This window comes from Tachysurus fulvidraco, chromosome 3 (assembly GCF_022655615.1).
Source record: "Tachysurus fulvidraco isolate hzauxx_2018 chromosome 3, HZAU_PFXX_2.0, whole genome shotgun sequence".
NCBI lineage: Eukaryota > Metazoa > Chordata > Actinopteri > Siluriformes > Bagridae > Tachysurus > Tachysurus fulvidraco.
Window position 1 is genome coordinate 11,091,404 of NC_062520.1, and position 24,035 is coordinate 11,115,438.

General features: G+C 36.7%; 1 protein-coding gene across 1 annotated transcript in view; it reads right to left on the reverse strand.

Annotated features, from left to right (window-relative positions):
• Positions 1-17,770: 17,770 nt before the first annotated feature.
• Positions 17,771-24,035, reverse strand: part of xylb (xylulokinase homolog (H. influenzae)) — a 50,587-nt gene continuing 44,322 nt past the window's right edge. Inside the window, exon 19 of the mRNA XM_027149357.2 lies at positions 17,771-19,015. Coding sequence (XP_027005158.1) covers positions 18,944-19,015 — 72 coding nt within the window. The 3' untranslated portion in view covers positions 17,771-18,943. The remainder of the gene's footprint in view (positions 19,016-24,035) is intronic.

Genomic DNA, 24,035 nt, shown 5'->3' on the forward strand with positions numbered 1-24,035 from the left:
ATCAATCAATCAATCAATCAATCAATCAATCAGAATACCTCATCATGTATTTTTTCACTAAATAGGGTAGAATGCTATATCTATTGTTAAAGAACAAACATGCACTATATGGCCAATCATGCAGTATTATTTCATCATTATCTCATTATTATGTTATTATCTTCAATATTACATTAAACCTTTGACAGGTGCACAATGAAATATTTCAAGGAATTGTTCTTTTATGGTTGTTTATATTAATTGAATTAATTGCTAACTGATTAATTTAGTAGTTAAACAGTCAAATTCAGTTGGAACAAGACCATGTAATGATAAATTGGAGTGCACACACACACACAATCACACACACACACACACACACACACACACACACACACACACACACACACACACACACACACACACACACACACACACACACACAGCAGCGTGGACTCACATGGGCAGGTAGAACGTGTTGGATTTGTTTTTCCTCAGTGTTTTCCACTTCAGCAGGTATCTAGGACATAGCAGTCTCTGTGATTATCAAGCCTCTGCTTCATCCTTTCCCCCATTTCAATCATTAAATAGACTCCTGAAGCCATCTGAAATCTGATAATGAGGAATAATAAAAATAGGGAAACATACTTTCCTGTAAAATACGTCCTATTCAGTTTAAGTTGTAAATTTATTTGGTTTATTATGAGACTTATTTACATTTTATTATGATTTGACATAAAAGATCTTTTTCAGGTTGATATTTGATTGTAATATCCATAATGATTAACTGTATTGTTCGATATTGTTTGGCGAATTAAAGTAATAGCAGTTGTGATCTGAATACTTTTCAAGAAAATAGACCAGTGTCCATGGCCTCCACATATCTCCATGCATGTGACCAGAGGAGCATGTGGCTCTCAACATAGCTGCAAACATGCCTGACGTGCATTGATCCTCTCTTACACGTTCTTACGCATTTCACATGCTGCATCAGCACCAGAGGTGACACTGATTCATCCCGAATGCCCCAAAGCCCATATGCCAATTCATCAAATAAAATTATACTTGACACTTTGACTGAGCTTGAAAATAAATCACTAGAATATGTAAATACATGCATTAATTAACACCAGATTAGTAAACAAAACATAGAAATGGATACAGCCACATGAGACATCAATGAATGCAAATAACACAGACCAAACCAAATGAGGAAATAAGCCCAAATCTACTTCATACGTATGAATAGTTCATTTCTACCATTAATTGAGTTAAATACACTTTGAATGGATCTATGTTTAAGATAAACACTTAGAGTGGAATTCTGGGTAAGATATACACTTAGAATAGAATTGTGTTTAATCAATATTTCCCAATTGAAATGGGAAGGTTAACTTCCTTACATATAGCCTGAGTCACCTCAGACTTGTTCAGTGGGGATAAATACAAACACATTTAAATATTTCTAATATTAATCTTGAATTTTTTGTATATTAATCTTTATATTATTCTTTATATTAACCTTTTGTTCGATGTTTATGTTCTGTAAAGCTGCTTTGAGACAAAGTCAATTGTAAAAAGCGCTATACAAATAAACTTGAATTGAATAGCCAGCTAACATTAGCAAATGAGCTGAACTTACTTACCAAACATGCTTTTCAGTGACGACTTCCAGTGAGACAGAGGAGACACCTGTTTTTTTTTGTTTTTTTTTTCAAAGTCTTTGCTTACTCCAGCATATTAAATTTACAGCATTTGGCAGATGTTCTTATCCAGAGCGACTTACATTATCTCATATTTTTACAACTGAGCAATCGAGGGTTAAGGGCCTTGCTCAGGGGCCCAGAGGTGGACCTGGGATCGAACTCACAACCTTTTGATTGGTAGCCCAACACCTTAACCACTAGGCCACGGCTTAATCCATCCTCAAACACTCAAGAACAGATCGCTACCTGGAGGAACATGGAGGAATGAAAAGGTCAGAGCATTGGCATAATTCTTGATCATTTTTATTCACTGATAAATGTGATTTTAAACTAAAATGACTAAATGACTTAAACTAAATTAAGTAAGAATACAAGCATTCATTTTAAATGAACACAACACAAGCCCGGACTATTCGTAATAGTTTCATAATATTTGCGAAATCAAAAATATTATATAAAACTATTATATAAAACATAATAATGCATGGATCTTAATAATCACAGATTAAAATTGGACATATAAACCTATTCATTTATTCCTTCATGTTCAGTAAATGCTTTAGCCTAATCAGAGTTGTGGTGGATACAGAAACTAATCCCTCAGGCACACAGGGCGTGGGTTTGGAATTCACCCTGAATGAGAGACAATTCCATTGCAGGGCACCCCACACACACACACACACACACACACACACACACTCCCAAGGGCACTTCAGCGTAGACAATCTGCCTACCGCCATGATTTTGGTGGGTTGCAGGAAACTGGAGAAGCCAGAGTAAACCCACACAGACACTGTGAGAACATGGAAGACTTCACACAGACAGTAAGCCGAGATTGGTATCGAATCACGGACTGTGAGGCGGCAACGTTACCTGCTGCCATGCCCTCAAATACGGCACTAAAAGATGGTAACAAGTCTAAAAACAAGACACTTGGGTTGGCTTTCAGCTTAAATTACAATTAGCTGTGTTGAAAATGATTATTATTTCATTTCATTATTCTTCTATATATATCTCAATATAGATCGTGCCAAACTTTTCAAAACTGTCCAAAAGTTTTAAAGCGGGGTGCTAGTGTTTGTAAAAATGTGCTGCAATTATATAGTGTTTTTCAGGTGGTGAAGTAGGAATGACATAAGAGTTCATGGATTTTGGAATATGTGCTCATTGAGTGCATTTTGCCTGAAAGCATTGAATAAAGAGTCACAGTTTGGTCTGCATAGACTTCTGTTTCGCTGACTGTGTGAAGAGTTTTGCTAATATGACTCCGATCTGTAAAATTGGTTCTAATTACTATACACGAATAAAGACAAATTCTGCACAATGTTTATTTTGTCCTTTAACTTGTTCATTCACTTAAAGCCTTTAAAAAAAATCATTCCACAATTGAATCTTTTTTTAATGGATTAATGTCCTACGTTCTATAATGACCATATATTGTGCTTTGGCACCGGGCTCAGGGAGATATATGAAATGATATCATCCAGATCGATATTTCTTATAGCAATATGGTTGATATCAAATGTCAATTTCTTAGTAGAAACTAGCTAATTACATCATTGACATTTTGCCATGATTACTCTTTTGGAACAGCTTGCTGAACTTGCTGCTTGCTTTTCTTCACAATGTTGAAATCACATCCAATCAGATCAAAAAATGGAGAATGAATATTTCATAGCCTTCAGATTCTATGCTGCCTCTTAGTGTTGACATAACCATTTCTTTCACATAGACATTCAGTGTAAAGAAAATAAAATTAATACTTTTGCAGAAATCAGAGGTCATGTCTTTGTATGCATTACTCATTTATATAAGTGAGGTCTGAAGCGAAGCCTTTGTGTATGTGAAGCAGAAATTGAACATTTCTGCCACCTTTTGTTTATTTGTACTGACACCACATATCATCACATGACAAACTCCGATCTTTGCTAGTTAACACCGGTAGCATGACAAAGAGTTAGCAGACTAATAAAATGCATAATAAAATTACTACACAAGCTACAGTACAATTATTTTTGTTGGTTTGTTTGTTTCATCCTGCCTTGATGCCCAATGATGCCTGAGATAGCGGTAGATAATGAGTGAATCCATGATTGGGGCATCATTTGCATCCCATAAATTTCACATGTACAAACATATACAGTATGTCATTTAAAGACATTTTACTCACTGATAAACATATGTGCATGTTTGAGATAAATAACAGAAACCTAAAACATTAATACAATCTCTACAGAGCTTGTCAGCATTCCAGCTGACTATTTTGCACTTTAGCATAAAATGCAATAATTAAAATACTTCAAAAAATCATTTTGCTTTATTCATAAATGTGTAAAAGTATTCTCATGCTTGAATCTCATGCTTTAAACATTTTGCACCATGAGTCATCCACAGTAGCTTATAAAAAATGCACTTCGTAGAATCTGACAACATTCGACTCTGTTAGCTGAACTCTTTCACCACCTGAAATATTCCATGAGTCAATATCTCACGATGTCCAACAGGACTTTACATTAACTGAAATTCCTGATGGTAGTAGGTTTTCTCATTCTTGTATCTTTATTTTCAATGATATTGTAATATTGAATAATTTTAAGAGTGCAATCCTTTTACCAGACTTTAGTTGGATAAAAAAAGAAGAAAAGGGATAAATGTCATAACAACTATAATTGAGTTTAGTTCTAGACTGATGCTCTGATCCAGCTGTGGGTCAAGTTCATTTCAGGGACAGAAACATATAAATAAAAGACTCAAACAAAGTAGCAGCATGTGCTGCATAAAAATGTCTGTGATCTTCTTCTATAATTGCTTTGAAACTGCATTTGAAATGACAGCAGCTTTAAGGATGACCACGCTCTACAGGAGCCGTTTTTTTACTGCTGAGAGTGAATGGTGTCTCTCGCAAGCTAATGGGAGGAGGGCTGCCCAAAAACACCTCAGGTAGTGCAATCCTAAATTGGCACCACATAAATTAAGGCACAATTACCCATGTAAGTCAATTAAGGTGCATATTAATTACCTCGAATGAAAATGGCTGTGTCCACGGGGGCTTCAGAGGGGAAAAGGAGTGCTGAAGAAGGTCTAATTAGCATGATGTAATCTGGAGGTACAGAAGGCAGTGGCACAGTGGGCACAGTCTCTTCAGTAATCAAAAGAGGACTCAGAAATGAGCAGCAATGACACTGCAGTGCAGTGGCCAGGAAAAATAATAAAGTTTTAGTGTTAGTGCTTTCTGCTCAGCAGTACATGGAATAGTTATAGGCCTTAGCGAGACAAGCTCTTTGGAAATGAGAAAAAAAATATGACAAATTCATGATCTCTCTTGTGCAATAATGTCCAGTCCTGAGATGGCATGAACTATTAAGATTGCAGGTATTTAGCTCAATACTGACATTTCACTCAATGACACAGAGTAGCACATCTCTTAAGCAGGAGCATTTGTTTATATATATATATATATATATATATATATATATATATATATATATATATATATATATATATATATATATATAATAACAATTATGTATATATCATTTATTTAAAAAGCAAATGCAACACCAGACAGATCCACATCTAAAATTGATGGTGACTCAGAAATAACATCCAGTAAATTACATACTGCATTTTTTTTGTGCAGAAGTACATTTCTGTTATCAGTTTTGTTATAACAGCTATAAACATTTGTTCAATCTGTCATGTTACCAAGAAAACAGAAATCCCTCTTGGGGTGAAAATGTATTATTAAAACCACATGAGACTCCCTCCATAAATTCACCTATTAAAGTTCAATTCTTTCTTTTTTTTTGTTGTTTTTTTTGTTGTTGTTTTTTTTGTTTGTTTTGTTTTGTTTTGATCTTTTTCTAATTTGTCTTAGATTGTTTAGAGAGTAAACCATATAATTCCAAGTATAAGATGCAGCAAGACTCTTCTCTGTTCTGGCATTGCTGAAGTGGAATGAACTTTCCCTAGATGTTCAAACAGCTGACTTACTGGCTGTCGTCAAACAGCATCTAAAGATCTACCTCTTTATAAAGCACTTAAATTCGAGCTTAAAATATAACAAACAAAACTGATAGAGACTTCAATGCTCTTTGATAAGTCGGTCTGGATGTAGACATCTGCCAAATACCATAAAATGTTAAAAATTAGTAAAGTGAAAACTATTTAGTAAAGTAAAACCAACTAAATGTTAAAAATATGATGGAGCTGCTGTTATAGCCAACATTCATTGTGTTATTCAACTTTACCTGTGGTATAAGTAACAGCAATGAATAGACCTTCTCAAATTTCATTTTTTTATTTGTGAAGCATTGTCGAGCATTTGTTTGTACAGTAAACTTATTCTGATTGTTTGCCCTGTAAGAAATAATTGCCACAAGTATAAGCTAATTGTGTGATGTGCAGCAGTATAAGGCCAAAGCTCAGTCTGCTGCCTCCCCTACAGTAGCTGCAGTACGGCTATTAGAATGCAGTTGGCTGTGTTCATAATCAATCTCAATCTCCCCACTACCCCTAGGGTTCACCTACCAGTGCACTCACGCACCTGAATCTACACTACAAATCACACTCTGTACTCTGCATGAACACTCCCTACTCCTCACCGCCATTTGTTCTCATATAAAACTAATTCAGGTAATGGAACGTTGTGTATGAATATAAACGTTATAATATGAGGGCTGAGAAATGGGCCTGTGGCTCTGTTCGTGATGTCTCTGATACCCAACGACCTTGCAAGGGATTAACACAAGAATCAGCAGGAATATCATTTAATAAATCTGATCAGGGAAGAGACCGATGACCTGTGTTACCTGGAGATTATATAGATACACACACACACACACACACACACACACACACACACACACACACACACACACACACACACACACACACACACACACACACACACACACACACACACACACACACACAGAGTGCTCTCACTGTGATGGTTTAGTGATGAAAACCTTCAGTGGCAGCGCTGTCGGACACAATGTCTAAAGAGCAAATCATATGAAAGTAGATGATGCAGAAATGCTTTACCTAAAGAGAGCATGCAGAAGATAGATAGATAGATAGATAGATAGATAGATAGATAGATAGATAGATAGATAGATAGATAGATAGATAGATAGATAGATAGATAGATAGATAGATAGATAGATAGAATAATACTTTTATTCAAAAGATATACAACTTCATAAAGTCAACACCACCTCGCTCTCAGGTCAGTGTATGTAGAGATCATTTTAATTAGATAACAGATTGAGAGAGATGCTGAACAAGAGAGTGTTATATCACCTCAGACCTTGGTGTATTCTGAGACCCACCATAGCAAGACGCAAGGAATAAGAAATATCAAATTTTCAGCATTTTTAACACAGAGCGTATAAGACCAACATAAAGCAAATGCTCATAAAGTCAAAGGACAATATTTAAAGGCATTCTAAATGGAGTATTAAAAACAAGCTTAGTAAACCTAGTCCATGTTTCATGTCCTAAAAGTAAATAGTAAATAAGGTAATAATTAAGAGACTGGGCATGGTTTAGCAAATGAAGTACAAGGTAACTAAAGTTAAAGTTAGTGGTTAGAGATGCGGTTATTGCAACCTTTTGTTTTTTTCCATAAATAAAATTTTCCCTGTTTTTCTGCTCTATAGATAACCACAGATAACCTCGAACTTCACATTTAATGCAATAATGTGTGTTTCAATTCCTACGATTGTCCCATTTACCTGCTTCATGTCCTCTCTGCACTCAAGCTGTGTAATCACACATTATTTACTGTCCAACTTTTCCCTAGTTACTGCAATAGGGTCAGTTGCATAATTCTTATTTACAAACTTTCTCTATATTCAGCTCTTAACCTTTACTACTGCCATTTCATAGTTCTAGCTCTTCTCCGTTGCTGTCATTTATCTTTAACACAGCGCTGTGTTTCCTGACATTTGTGGAGAAAAGTGCAGCACAGAGGGGACCTTCTTCAAGTTCTCAGTGCTTTGTTCTCTATATTTACTGACCAGGTTAATCAGGTTTTTCCAAAGATAAAATAACCTCCACAGATGTATGTCACAACACCTGGTTTCATTGATGCAGAAAGCCATATTAAAGCTTTGGTTGGTTATGGAGGTAGCAGAGGGTGTCATGGTAAAGCTATACACAAAAGCACATCTGGAACATATACAGCTACTTGCCCCCACCACCCACCTCCTTAAAAATGAAAAACATTTGAAGCCTGGATGTCATTTTTTCCATACTGAGAGGAAACCATTTATGTGAAAAACAAGGCCATGAGAGGATATATAAGAGCAGCTATAAAAGACATACTTCCCACTATGATAATGACCAGAAAATGAGACGCCTCTTAACCGGGAAAAATTTGAGATAATTGTTGTGCTGCATATGTGGCTAATAATTCTGTCAATTTATCTTGGCACTGCATGCTCAAAATGTACGCGGATCACTCAGCATGTTGGTGGATCTTAGCTTCTTTGAACACCTCAGTTCGCCTGCTTATTTAAAGCTATATGCATTTTAAGTTTTCAGTAAACAGGCAGTAAAATAATACAATACATAATACAATGTTACTGAGCTGTTGTGGGTCATTCTGACAATCTTGTATTAGAAATTCACATTCAGGCCTGTGTTAAACGTATCAGCTTGGAATTGGTGGGAAATTTGTTTGGACGTATCATGGTCCACTTTCTTGGTGGTGGTGGTGGTGGTGGTGGTGGCTCAGGTTGGGCATTGTGCATCCAAGTTCTGCTATTCTTAAACCCCACACTGATAATTATTATTTAATAAACTGTATATTGAGTTAATTAGAAGTATAAATCAGCAGGCAAATGATTAAATGCAATGTACAGTACAGACCAAAAGTTTGGACACACCTTCTCATTCAAAGAGTTTTCGTTATTTTCATGACTATGAAAATTGTAGATTCACACTGAAGGCATCAAAACTATGAATTAACACATGTGGAATTATATACGTACATAACAAAAAAGTGTGAAACAACTGAAAATATGTCATATTCTAGGTTCTTCAAAGTAGCCACCTTTTGCTTTGATTACTGCTTTGCACACTCTTGGCATTCTCTTGATGATCTTCAAGAGGTCGTCACCTGAAATGGTCTTCCAACAGTCTTGAAGGAGTTCCCAGAGATGCTTAGCACTTGCTGGCCCTTTTGCCTTCACTCTGCGGTCCAGCTCACCCCACTCCGTTGACTGTGGAGGCCAGGTCATCTGGCGCAGCACCCCATCACTCTCCTTCATGGTCAAATAGCCCTTACACAGCCTGGAGGTGTGTTTGGGGTCATTGTCCTGTTGAAAAGGTGGTGTGTCCAAACTTTTGGAAGGTGTGTCCAAACATTTGGTCTGTACTGTAGATGCTAAAACTAAAAAAGGAAATCAGAATAACTATTACTGATATGATCCACAGTCAATCTCTCTCTCTCTCTCTCTCTCTCTCTCTCTCTCTCTCTCTCTCTCTCTCTCTCTCTCTCTCTCTCTCTCTCTCTCTCTCACTCTCTCTCTCTCTCTTTTGAGCTATACATACCACTCCCAAGCTCCCAGTGTTCTGCTTCTATTTTCTGGACCTAACTGAGGCCCTACCCCTAAGGCCCTAGAACCACTTTGAAACTATCACTGCCATTGTGTCAGTCAGCCTTGTGCTCAGGTCTTCATCAGTGAACTTTTGAAGACTTAGTGAAGGAATTAGTGTTAAGTCAGTATAGTACACTGATTTATCGCTTGTATCATTAGCCAGTTGTTAACCTTTATTATCTAGCATACTCATGAGCATCAGCTAGTGATTAACTTAATGTGTTTGAAGATTATTTATTTGTGCTAAATTTATATGAATATAAATCTCATTGCTATATGAATTTAAATGTCTGTTATGTTGGATAACAGAAAGGTGAATTAAACTTTTGGCTGCCTGTTTTATTTACTGTATTTTTCTCCACTTTTGGAGCTAATGTGGCCAAATTCCTGTCATCTCGAAAAACAAAAACAATACATAGTATGTTAGCACCGTAATAATGTCATTTAGTGCCTAATTAGACTACTGTTTGAGTTGTGGTACACTGTTGAATGTGTTACTTGACACTTGTCTTGAGTAGTAAATACACAGCTTAATGCACTTTACAAAATATTCCTTCTTGGCATTTTTCTACCAAAGATGGTGAAATTCAAAAATCCTACATCCAGCAGCTTTAAGGTCACAATGTCTAACAGCACTGAGTTGCACTGTGTTTGACTCCTGCAGACCTGACCATCTGTGCCACTACCTCATGCCTGAACTGCGTGCTTCTCCTGACTTCACCACCTTGTGGGATTACCAAAATAAATGATGACCACCTGCAGTAAATCCTTAGGTAGTATGATGAAATTCTTTGTAAAGCCATATACAATATGTTCATGAGTTTCATCCATCCATCTATCCATCCATTTGCTCATTCATTCACTCATTCACTCACTCATCCATCCATCCATCTATCCATACATACATACATACATACATACATACATACATACATACATACATACATACATACATACATACATACATACATACGGAAATTCATCCATCCATTTATTCACTCATTCATTCTCTTTCCACTTTTCCAGATGAGGTTATGGTAATTATTTATTTATTTATTTCCTTTATTTATATTAGCTTTCATTTTTTATATATATATCACTATTAAACCATTCAATTTTGAGAAAATACGGTTTTTTATTCTCATTCTTTGTTGGTGGATATGTAATTAATTTGGTCAGAAATGTAAGCTTTGTTTGTCTTCTAGGTTTTGTCCATGATGTGTGTGATTAATTGATGTGCAACAAGGAAATGATTGGAGCCAGGTAATTTAGATTTAAGTAATTAATTGGAGGAAGTTAACAACTCTCTGTTGTAACTCCAACTCAAGCCTATAATTAGAGAACACGCATCAGCTCCTTGCTCAACATGAGGAAAGTACCATTCAGTCTTAGCACGTACCACTCGATGTTTAAAGTTCGTGGAGTGATCTGTGATTCGGCCATGGATAAAGGAGAACGCTTGTAAACTTGATAGGAGAAATGCACAGAGTTCATGCATTTTGCCTGATATGCTTAATATAAAGCATGAGAAATCTTTGTGGCTAGGGCTTACCATTAAAGTACTCTTCATTTTTTACCCCTGGGTGAAGGCATGCTTACCTCTGTTTGGCTGTAATGCATGGAAAATTGGTGCTGCTTTGAGTACATGCCTAAGGAGTATTGCTTTCATGCAGAGGTTGATGGATGCACCAGGGGAACATGCTGAGGAAGGGATTATGTGATTACTCACGGTACTTCAGCATGCACATGTACTTCTCAGACAGACTCAATGAAACTGCTGAAAGTTCTTTGCACATGTCTGTGTTCATCTTCTCTCTTGTCTCCAATATAGATTATGGACTTGTCAAAACTAGATACACACACACACACACACACACACACACACACACACACACACACACACACACACACACACACACACACACACACACACACAGAATGAAGCGGAGAGCAGTTACATATATATACAGTACAGACCAAAAGTTTGGACACACCTTCTCATTCAGAGTTTTCTTTATTTTCATGACTATGAAAATTGTAGATTCACACTGAAGGCATCAAAACTATGAATTAACACATGTGGAATTATATACGTACATAACAAAAAAGTGTGATACAACTGAAAATATGTCATATTCTAGGTTCTTGAAAGTAGCCACCTTTTGCTTTGATTACTGCTTTGCACACTCTTGGCATTCTCTTGATGAGCTTCAAGAGGTCGTCACCTGAAATGGTCTTCCAACAGTCTTGAAGGACTTCCCAGAGATGCTTAGCACTTGTTGACCCTTTTGCCTTCACTCTGCGGTCCAGCTCACCCCAAACCATTTCGATTGGGTTCAGGTCCGGTGACTGTGGAGGCCAGGTCATCTGGTGCAGCACCCCATCACTCTCCTTCATGGTCAAATAGCCCTTACACAGCCTGGAGGTGTATTTGGGGTCATTGTCCTGTTGAAAAGGTGGTGTGTCCAAACTTTTGGTCTGTACTGTATATTATATATATATATATATATTGTAAATTCAGTAAAGGACAAGTATAAGTTAATGAGGAACCATTTAATAGAACATGTTTATTGACGATTTGATTGAATTGGAATTATCTAGAATGTGAATTGTTAAAAGCGCTATACAAATAAATAGAATTAAGAATTATTAGGATAGAGAGAAGTTGCCCATGTTACTATCATCTTTGTTTGATAACAGTACAGGGCTTAATAATCATTTATCCTGATCCTGCCACAGTGTTCTGCTCTGAACACAAACACTACCTGTTGAAAAAGAGCAAAAAGAGAGTAAATGTAAGCAGTGCTCCTGCACTTCCTTCTCAAAAGGGATAAGAAAAGTTAAAAGTCACATCCTGTGAACGAACCTGAAACATACCAGTGTACCTTTTTTGCTCTTTGTGTGTTTCACAGAGTGGAACAAAATACCTGAACTAGGAGATTAAATAGGCTCTCATCTAGCTCCCATCTGCAGTGTGTTTGATCCTGAAGGACCTCACATGGGGGATCTGTCACTATTGTTTTCTATCTTTGATGTGCAGCATCTTTGTTCCCATGACTGGAAGCTGCTGTGTTACGTGGTTAAGTGTCAGTATGCTCAGCCCTGAGAGACTGATGCTGAATTCTAGCCACTAATCCTCAACAACAACAGACTGACAAACAACACAATGACTCTCCCACAACCTCTGCTCATGTTTTAGCCTGTTCTTTCAACTGTAATGCTTTTCTTCCACTCCACAGCTCTTTTACCTGTTTGTTACATGAGATATTTTATTCTTGGAAGGCAAAAAGCCTTGTTGGATGCTGAACTATCCTGACATGACAGCACTTATAAAACATCTGGTGCTGAGGCTTTATTTCATTTATTGTCTGCCTCATTCTCCTAGCATTACCTCTCATGCATGTTTTATTCCATCAGATACGATAATGGTAACTTCCTGAATGACATGTCATGATTGATTACCGTTGATGTGCTATTTTAGGTTTTTGTTGCTATGGTTACCATATAGAAATAGCTCAGCAATCTTTAGCTTTGTCATAAATGAGCATCTAACATGTCAATCTGGTCTTCTGGCAACGGCCCCGCATCATCATAAACATCAAGCCGCCAATCAGTGGACTGAATATAAATAAACAGGAATACAGGAGTCAAGGGACGGGTCAAGGAGCTTTTATTGTTGTTATTGAAGTACACATTAAAATGAAACAACGTTCCTCCAAGACTACGGTGCTACATAAAACACAGAAGTACAAGGAACAACACAGGACTAAGTCCACTACACAGTATTAGATATAGTGCATGTGTGCAAACCGTGTGTGTGTATGTGTGTGTTTTACTTGTAGCAAAAATAATTGCAAAAAATACAGATACATCAAGGCAAAATGTCTTGAATATCTTTATTTTAGTACTGAATATCAGTACCGAAATAAATAAAGTATTTAGTATTAAGCAATCAGGAGGAATCATGATTTTGGTTTTTTTTTGTTTTACTTTTATATTTATATTTTGCAGATATTAATGAACTCCTCACAGTGAGTTTTATATTGAATTGATATTACAGATTTTATACATAATCTTTAATGTAGAGTGCTGAGAGTGGCTGACCAGAGTGCACAGAACAGCATCGAGAAGCTGGATCGTTAAAAAAGAGCGCAGGGTGCCATGAATTGTGCTTTGACTCATGAGCAAAGGGTAAAAGACTTTTATATAGGCACAATCCAAAGTCAGCTGTGCATGCTCAGGTCAGTTGCTAATAAAATGCTTTTTAAACACCATAAGATGTTTTATCAGATTGCTAGAACTGTAAGAAGGTGGGGATCATTTCTGCACCAAATGATTTAAGCAGAGCACATTTTGCGGTCTGCTTTGATTGCTATCATTAATCATGAAATTGATTCATGGAACATGTCCAGATCGCTGTCACTTTGTGTTGTCTGTTGATTAGTGCAACAACATACTGTATGCTAGGTTGCATCACATAGCATCATGTTGTATTGATGCATTTTTTTGTACTGTATATATGCTACTAGTATTGTTACCTACCAATCCCCATATCTAAAGGTTTAAGATGATTTCTATACATTTTTACTTACTTCATGCTTAAAATATTCTTGTTCGAATGAAGTAAAAATTATCTGCAAATTGAACAATACCATTTCAAGCTTAAATTACGAAAGAGGGGCTTGGTATCACAAGAGGGTATTTGCATGCTACATGAACTGTGGTAATATGATTGATTATGGCTGGTTGGTACAGATGGTAAAATGGAGAAGGATCTATTCATATGATTGTATAATGATGTATTGTGTGTGTTCCATGATGCAGCCAGTAGTGCACAGCCGTCGTGTTAAAAGAGAAGCAGAACGAGTGAGAATGAAACTGATATGTGGTTGTATTCGTTAGAAAGATTTTTTTCCTCATTTAGCTGATTCTTTTATTTAAGTGACATTCTTTGTCGCTCTGCTGGAAGCCGCAATTCCTTTATTGCTACAGTTCTGCAGCTTCATACTAAACGATTAATGGCCTTGTACAGGTACAAATTCTGTGGCTGAGATCCTGTAGCTGAACCAATAAACCTCACCATTAATTTTTTCTCAGTTAATCATGGATGATCTCATAGACAGTGGCGTCTCAGTGCTTACTTCCGTGCTTAGGTCCCAGGACTTGCCAGTACAACACCACCCATCTTTGTGCCTCAGTTGTAATGTAATGATTTGCCAATTAAGAAAAGACACTGTCATGAGTGGTGTGTGTGTGTCTGTTTACAATTTCAGAAATTCGGATTGTCTCTTTTCATGTTTTGATTTCATACGAATAAAGAATGTTTGATATTTGCTCTGAATGGCAGATCCACAACCACGACTGCATCTGCTTCAGTTTCACAGTGGAATCGAGCAATTGGTAAGACATACCATCTGTGACCGAAAGACTCGTGACAGCAGTGAAAGCCTCATATTGTCTTTCTCACTGACTGATTTGCCAAAAGAAAGTTACCATCTCATTTTTGAAAGACAGACTCAAGACAAAAGAGAAGAATTTCCAAACCAGAAATATGCACTCTCTATGGACAAATTACACTTTTAATTGATTATATAAGTGAAAAGAGGTAAATATAGAAATACTATAAAAACTTTTCTATAAAAATATAAAAAATAAAATAGTAATTGTGATGGTGCTTGTACAGTACTTGTGGTAAAATCTCAAAGAGTTTACTATATTTACCCCCGAGGGCTTATTTGACTAAGATTATTTCTCTATGCAGCTGACTGAGAATCTGAAAATGAAATTTGTAGCCTTGTCAGGACTTTGCTTGCAACATCTCGCAGTGTGTTGTCACATGTCTCGTTGATACTCACCTGTTTTATAATTGATTTATTATCATGTCTATTTATTTCCCCTGCGTTGCTTTTAGCTTCGAGGAGTTCCTTGTCCATTTTTGTATCAGTTTAGGTATTATGTTTTACCGGTTCTTGTTTCCACTGCTTGTAATTTTTTTTCTCCTGTCTCTTTCTTTTTGATAATAAATTGTGTATTTTGTTATCCCTGCATTTGGGTTTGGTTTTATCCTCGCTGTTTTTCAGGCAGGCCTATACATAAGAAGATGAGATATTAAAGCACCTCTGTCTCATCATTTCCACTGTGGAAGTCCAGGCAAGAACAAACTGGAAAACCAAGAAAACTGCCCATATGCTGAAGAAACACAAAGCAAAGCCCCTCTATTACACTAAAGTCCTCCAAGAAGGTTTAGCTGGCACATGAATTGTGGTCCACTGTTCTATTCTGCAGTGTTGCTTGGACAAAGATGATTGGCATATAATGGTCATCAAAAGGAAACCTCATCACAAAATGTCCTAGCCTACATCATCTATAAAGTACCATTTTTTTTCTGAACAGGTGCTGTTGTCTGATGAAATATCACCAATACACCAAAGGTAATTTTGGATGAAAAAGGAGTAGCAATTGTTGAAAAAAACATCTTGTCAAATGTTGAACACAAAGAGTGTATCTATTATGCTTTGGGACTGTGTGTTGTCCTGTGGCACAAAAGCGTTGTCAAGTAAAAATGCTTTCATTGTCATTTCACCTATATACAGTACAACAGGTGAAGTAAACAGTAAAATAAAACAATGTTCCTCCAGGATTCTGGTGCTAAATAAAATGCAGAGCTACATAAAACAAGACAGAACTAAGAACTGAGTACACTAACACTGTTCTACATGAAGTGCATGCATGCGTGCAAACTTGTGTAAACGGTACACTCACACGGTATGGACATTTTTGCATATACTATAATTACTAATTTATTTTCTCTGTTTTTTGTGCCATAATATTTGCACAATAAAATATTTTTTCTTCAAAAATAATCAAAACATGTCAGTTCTCATGCAGTAGATTCTATACAGAATTTAGAATCGCTCATTATATGAACCAAATCCCAGATTCGATGACACAAAGTCATAGTCAGTAACCCAATATTGCCCTCAAGTAAAGTAAGTAATTGCCGTATATTGCCCTCAGGTACAGGGGCTGAAATTTACAGTAGGGCAGATTTTTAAAATCCTTCTCTTTCTGATTCTATTCTATTTTCTGATATTTGATATTTTATAATGAGCTTCATTATTTCTGTTTCCAAAAATATAAACAAATTACTCATTCGAACGACAGTGACTGTAACCGAGATAAAGCTGTTACTATGAACACTGTAATTGCACTAATTGTAATTATGCAGCGCAGCAAAAGCATCTAGTTATGCTATTAATAAACATGACCTTTTTTATGCTGCATTAAAATAAAAATCTTCTTCGTCATTCCATGTCTTGAAGCCTAAACCAGCCACAGCTCAAATGTACACACTATAACGTCATCATTCGTGTTCATTTACATTGTATGCATGACAGTATGTTCGCTGTAGTAGCACAAATGTCTATAAATGTATTAATTATAGTTTGTCTGTACAGTACATACACTGTACATGTATACTGTAGGTGTGTTTCTGAAAGAAAAAGATTTTACCCACATGAAGTACCTTAGCTACAAATGCTTCCCAAATAAAAAAAAGCTTTGATATACAGTATTAGAGCAATACCTCGAACATTCGTGAGATTAGGTTCCAGAACCCGTCGCCGATCAGGAGGCATCGCGAATGTTTGGTACGAGTCATTTAAAATGCTCTAGAGTTTAACCCCCTAAATATGCCCCCCCCCCAATAATCATGCTCCCAAAGCACTTTAATTTCATTTAAATGTTAGCTGAACACAAAAAAATTATGTGCTGACGTAGAAATAGAGTACAGTATCACCTAATTTGATACATTAGCTCATTTACAGTATGGTATACTAATGTTACCTCTACAGTATACAATTCAATAATATAAAGAAAATATGAACTGTACGTACTGTACGTAGAGGGTACAGATATTCACTCAATTTAAAATTACATAAAGACGTACAGAGAAATATTGATTGATTAATATGCACATTAAAATATTTTATATAATACAATATTTTACATATGCACATTAAAAATATTACTATTACACTTAAAGTAAAAATGACTTCACAAATTAAACACTTCTGCAGGGTTTTTCGAGGATTTTGCAAATTTCGCAGATCTGTAAAAAAAAAAATCACAAATGCAAAGTTAGGTTCAATAAAAATTGCAAAACCCGAATGCAAGTTACTGTAATGCTATAGTGTATGTGTCATGACGCGGGGCAGGCAGCGGACCCAAACGTAGGATAGCAAAACAAAACAGGGTTTAATAACAAAAGAAACACTAAACAAGGAAAGTTTGTAGTCCCTTGATTGCATGAGTAAAAAAACAATGCAATCAGTCAGTAATCCAACATCCTGATTACCTCTTTAATACATCTTCAAGTTTAAATGAAACTAAAGGATTACTAATTGCTTTTGAACAAAGCACAAACACAAAGTTTGAACAAAAACTCAAGTATCATGTAATAAGCATACAGACAGACGATTAAAACGATGACACATTTATTCGAACAGTTCCTCTGATATGATTAGAAATACAAAGTGTTGTGAGGCATATAGACAAGGAAGTGAGCAACATTTCACACAGTGTGTCTGATTTTAAAATCAATCAGTCAAATCAGTCTATCTTCCTCAGTCGTCCCTCTGTAAGCGTGCGGTGTACAACAAAGACAGAAGGAAAATGCTTGGATACTAAGGTTTACGTACTATATCATATATATCTCGTAACGTCCCATCGTTCCCATTTATGATGAATGGTTTCACAAAGCGAATCTAGTTTGGAGAGAGGAATGAAGCAGAAAAAACGTATATGCAACAAAAGTAAAAATATCTTGAGGTATCTGGGTCACCACTACTCATAATTTCATATATATTCACCAGTTTATTTAGAACGCTGATGACTGGGTCTGTGGAACACTAATAGACCATCAGCACCAGTACAGTAAATGTGTTGTGATGCTAAAAAGTGAAACATATGATCCAAAGATTTGTAAACAGTGGCAAACTGATGATCTTAATTAATGCACAATGTGTAGCCTTAAATACATTACAGGTCTGCAGAACTGAGACATTAATGCATTCACACTACCTTACATTTCACATTTAGCAGCAGCAAAGGCTGGAGCTGAAGACTAATGACCAATTGATTTCAAGCGGCAGCCGAGGCACACCGGTGTCAGTGAGTGGGAATGTAGGCAACGCAGATGGATTATTATTAATAGAACACAACCCTAGGTCAAAGTATCAGTAAAACACACACATATATATTTAGAAAATAATTGTGCTTCATCTTAGAAAGGGGAAGAGGAAGGTTGAGTCAAACAGCTCCTATCAGTTATTGTTTTTCTTCATTTCATTGCTTATACAGGAATTATATTATGTTACACAATAGCTTTTTTCTTCTTCTTCTTCTTCTTCTTTTTACTCCTGACACGGTGATAGATTTGAACCCGTCAGGCCAAATTAATGATCACACTGAGCTGCTTCCTGCTCACAATTAACACGGAACAGTGTGAGTCATCCACAGAATCAATGCACATACATTTTCACATAGAAAACCAATGCAGCATCTTTTATACAGAATCACGTTAAAGGCATCATTTGTTTATGGCTGTTAACCAGGAAAAAAAAGGTGCTTAAAAGATACCGAATGTATGAATCATGATGTCATTGTGTTCCTGAGAATCCTCTTTTCCAGATCTGCATATCTCTTCAGGAGCGGTCCGTAGACCTACGAAAGCGTGAAATAAACTGTTACTCACTGTGTGAAGAAATACTTGCTTTCTATAATTGCCAGATGTGATTTTATACAGTATTACATTACATTTACAGTATTGACATTGATTGACATAACTTTATACAACTGAAGGTTAAGGGCTTGGTGGACCTGGGATTCAAACTCACAACCTTTCCATTGGTAATCCCATACCTTAAACACTAGGCTACCACATTCCCATCTTTGTTTATTATATTTAAATGAGATGTAATATTTAAATGAGATATTATAATTAAACGCTTGGTGAGGACGTAGGTCCTGAGTACTGGAGCCAGTACAGAGATTAGTCTTAGGTGGTTTTCAAACTTGGCACCTTTGCTGTGGTCTGAATGTGAGTGTGAGTGTGTCAGTTCCCAGTGCCCCTACAGCGTTGGTCTGGTTTTTATATTATCCTGATTCTATTGAACCCTGGTGTATTTGCATTCTTCTTACATCATCACAGATATGCAAGAAGAACACAGTGTGACTCACCATGTTTTTAAATTTATTTTGGTACTATAAAGCACAGCAGGGTACCACAACTCTTCTATGTCCTACAATGTTCCCCTGCCACTCATGGTACACACGTGTTGTGAAAACTAATGATGTGTGCACAATAACGTGAAACTTAACAAGTTTCTGAACAAGTGCGGACATGAGTACCAGTTGCATTCGAATGCATGGGAATCGTGGCACGAATTACGACCACCTCCTAGAGTTAGTTCTGTACTGTGGATGATAAACCTCTACTGTGAAAGCTCCTAGAATCCATGTCTTTCTAGTACTATGAGGAACTGTGGGCCAGGTCAAGCCATTCTAGCAGGGTTTGTTAAGTAGTTAGGTGTGGGGTCTTTTTTCTTTAGACTTGTTTTCATGCATCTGTGTTTTAAATCGCTAGGGTGAATGCTGGTGTTAGACAACTTGGGAGGATTGAACACAAGCCATACAGCTGTTTCCTTGATTAGTTTCAAGAGTCGGATAGCACAGAGGGAAAGACCTGCCAGGAGTGATTTGCAGTAATCCAGCCTCAAGAATAAACAAGCATGTGAGTCACATCTGTGGAGAGAAATGGCCAAATCCTTTTGATGTTGTAACTAGGATATGGACTATGAGCTGAATAATACTGGATTACACAGTTTGTAACACATATTTGATTACACTCTTCACTGCAAATCATTTAGCTGTTTATATATTGTAACCTTATCAAATATGGCACGCAATTGCACACATCTGCACTTTATTCAGAAAAGACTATCTACTATATCTATCTACTATATCTATCTACTCTATCTACTCTATCTATCTATCTATCTATCTATCTATCTATCTATCTATCTATCTATCTATCTATCTATCTATCTATCTATCTATCTATCTATCTACTGTCTGTATCTACTGTATCCATCCATCCATCCATCCATCCATCCATCCAGTCATCTGTATTGACATTTTTATTGTATTCATAGTCTATTTTTTATTTTCTTATTTCATCTTTGACTTCACAGTAGCAAATATAATAAATCATCATCCACCCATGGAATAGACAATATTATCAATGCTTTTAATCATTTCACAGTAGTTTACATATATAAAACAAAAAAAAGTTCAAAAAACAGTTCTAACAGTGAACATTAGGCCAAATGCAACAAAAGACTCTGCATGAGGACTTTAGCAACAACATGCAGCATATTTAAACCCAAACTTTGTATGTGTGTGTGTGTGTTAGTAGAATAGCCTTGAGGTTTTTTTTTTTGTTAAAAAAAAACCTTTTCAACCTTATGTTAAAAAGTTTGAGTTTGAAATGTACTCATTATTTAAAATTCAAATGCATCCACAAAAAAATTCTAAAGGTACCCTTTAAATTATAACCTGAAATATCTGCATGCGTGCCATGTATGCAAGTTTAGCTTTTGAATAGCAGCTTGAATAATAATATAACATGACCATGATGAGTATATAAATAAGGACATTTTTTTATGTTGGCCTTATGTGAATAAAAGAGGGATTATTGTTGTGACTTGCACTGTAACTGAAGAGTATTATGTTTGGAACATGACAGTTTTTATCTGAAAAAATGCTGGATTAGAGTAAATTGTGACATTTCTTTAAGACATACAGAGAAACCATAATTGTAGTGTCCTTACTACAGAGAGAAAAAGAAAGAAAGATAAGCATGGAAAAATCAATAAGTATAATAAAAATCCCATTTCTAATGCCTTAACCTTCATAATCTCTGTTTATCCTGAAACGTGCTGAACGATCATCATAAACGCACAACAATAATGTGGACATGGTGTTATTTTGTGCAATTAATTGTGAAACCTTAGTGGGGAAAGAAGCATCAAATGTCATGGTGACAATGTTTAAGTTGAGAAGCGATTCATAATTAAACTAACTTTCAAAGCTCCATTTTCAGTGCTTATAGTATGTTGTGTGTATCTAACTAAGAAAACAGAAGATACAGATCTGTCAAATATATGACATCTTTTCTTCTGTTTTTCTGTATTCTAATACTAAATGAAAGTTTTGGTCCTCAGGTTTGACTGCTGACTTGTTTTTTTTAAAGTACAGTTTCTACATGGTGAATAATGATACACAGTGCAGAATTACATAAAAGAAACACCTCCACATAAATACGTCAAGGTCAGCCATTTTGTCTATCCAAGGTGGATCTGCATTTGAGTTCATGGAGAGCATTTTCCCCTCCCTCTGCATCCCATGGTAAATTGCTTTCCGCCCCTTGACACGATCCATCCATTTTCCGCTCTGGCAGCCCATCTCTGGGGCATAGCAAGAGAAATATGCAGCATGTTACACGCTAACAGCATCCTCAATATGAAAGTGTGATAGGTGCAGAACGGAGGAGAAATGGAGAAAGAGACAGAGATGTTGTGGAGAAACAAATACCAATTAAAACGTGAAAGATTGGTGTGGACCATTTTCCTTCCCTCTCCATCCACCGGGGTCAATCTTAATAAGGCCAGAGAAAGTCTAGTGCTATTCAGTAGGGACCACGCCAGAGGACTACTAGATTATTGTTGCGATTTACATTTGTATAGCCAGAGAGGAAGTTTTGCTTCCACAATATACTGGACAACTGGGTCGCCAAGAAAATAACTCAAAGCTTGGGTCTACGTGGCGCTGGCGAGAAGATCTCAAAGGTTTTTTCCAGCTAGAGGGGTGCCATTAAAAACGTACAGGTTTACTACACCTGTGTGCTCAAACTCTGAGAAGTGCAGCGCCTCTGGGGACAGAATGACAAGCATTAATTGGACCTGGTAATTGATTCATGTGGGGCAATTAAGACACAGAATAGAGCACAAGATCCCACAAGATTTGGCATGTAGAATAGCGAACAGTGCTCAGAGTTCCTGAATTAAACCCACACAATTCATCCCCATCATAAGAAAAGTTCATGTCACCATCTTTTACCGCATTTGTCTATTAAATAGGTTTGCAGCATACAGGATCTTTCTTTTAGACCCTTTAGGTGCATGTGTAAATTCCAGACAGGTTTGTTGTTTTCTGCATATTTACCTCCTATGGATTTTTTTTCAAATGAAAAAAAAAAAAACAGTATTCTTTCCTTCAAGGAGAACCTTACACGTGAGCCAGCCCCAGCAGTCTCACTGTGTTTTGTTAAACATAGCAAATAACTGTTGGCAGACAGCACCATCTTTCCAAAAGTAAGGAGCTTAGACAAAAGAATATCACTAGAAAACTCTTTAAACCTGCCAATATTTTTCAAGAGACGTATTCCTTCGTACGAATCAAATAGGAGTGCTCTCTACGTAGCTCTCGACATCCCGGTGTGAGATCAGAAATACGACTCCTGAAAACTCCAGCACTCGTTTTCATGTCGCCCGGACTTCAACATGTAACTGAGAAAACCAATGCCATTAAATATCAAAGAGAACCCTTCATCAAAAGGGAGCTTGGAGTGGCATGCACTCTACTGACTCCACCGCCGAGCTGAAGTAGGACACAGCAAAGTGAAGCAAATTAATAACGGCAGAACACAATTTCCCATAGGTTTCAGAACATTCTGTAATGATATTATGATGATTAATCAAATTCTCTAGAACAATGGGGCCCATTTTTATTGCTCTCTGGCTCTGGCTCAAGGAGAAGGTCCAGGCTTGGGTGAACCAAGATGGCTATGCCTTTCCAGCATTAAAAAATAAACGCAGTCGACGACAAACGCGGCGAACTGCGAGAAAATGACATTTCCAATTTACACCTCTCACAGCCAATGGCAATTGCTACTCCATACTGTAGAGTGTATCCAGGCATGGATTGAATCTCACATTGCTATTTATGTATCATGTTAAATAATGCACACTGCATGGAGGCACAGTGTATTCTTAGAAACTGTACAGTTAATGAATCAATAAGGAAGCAAATCAGTGTGCAGTAGCAGTGGGCAGCAGCATCAGCAGAGTCAGAGTGCACAAAGCAGCAAGCTTTGTTCTGAAGAGGAAATATTCACTGCGTCTTCACATTAAATTTAGAAGCACATTTCCTATCTTTCTATATTCATAGTCGGTAACGTAGTCTTTCTGCCCAATATCGCTGAACAGGATCTATATGATTATCGTCAGGCATCTTGTATTATTTCTGAGTGAATATGAAACACATATCTAGTTATTTTTATTTTAAACATTGTGCCGCTATCTTTTTAAAGACTTGAAACGAGTGCAGGTTCATCTCACAGGAAAGCAGAAGGTCTTACTGTTTTCACCTGCTCTAGATGCACTAGCAGGTTTTTGGGGTGGCTTGGCCCCTCGTGTACACCCAAACATGGCCAAAGTCACACTCAAAACAGACAAAAACACATATTCTATTCAAACCTCCTTAGGCAGTGGACCAAGTCTTCCATATGGACCAGAAGGCATTTTTGTTTTCATTTAGTTAAAATAGAAGTGGAATAAGGCCTGATTGTCAATAGAAAAATTGCTGGCAAGAAATTACAACTGCAATTGCAGCCAAGAAGAAA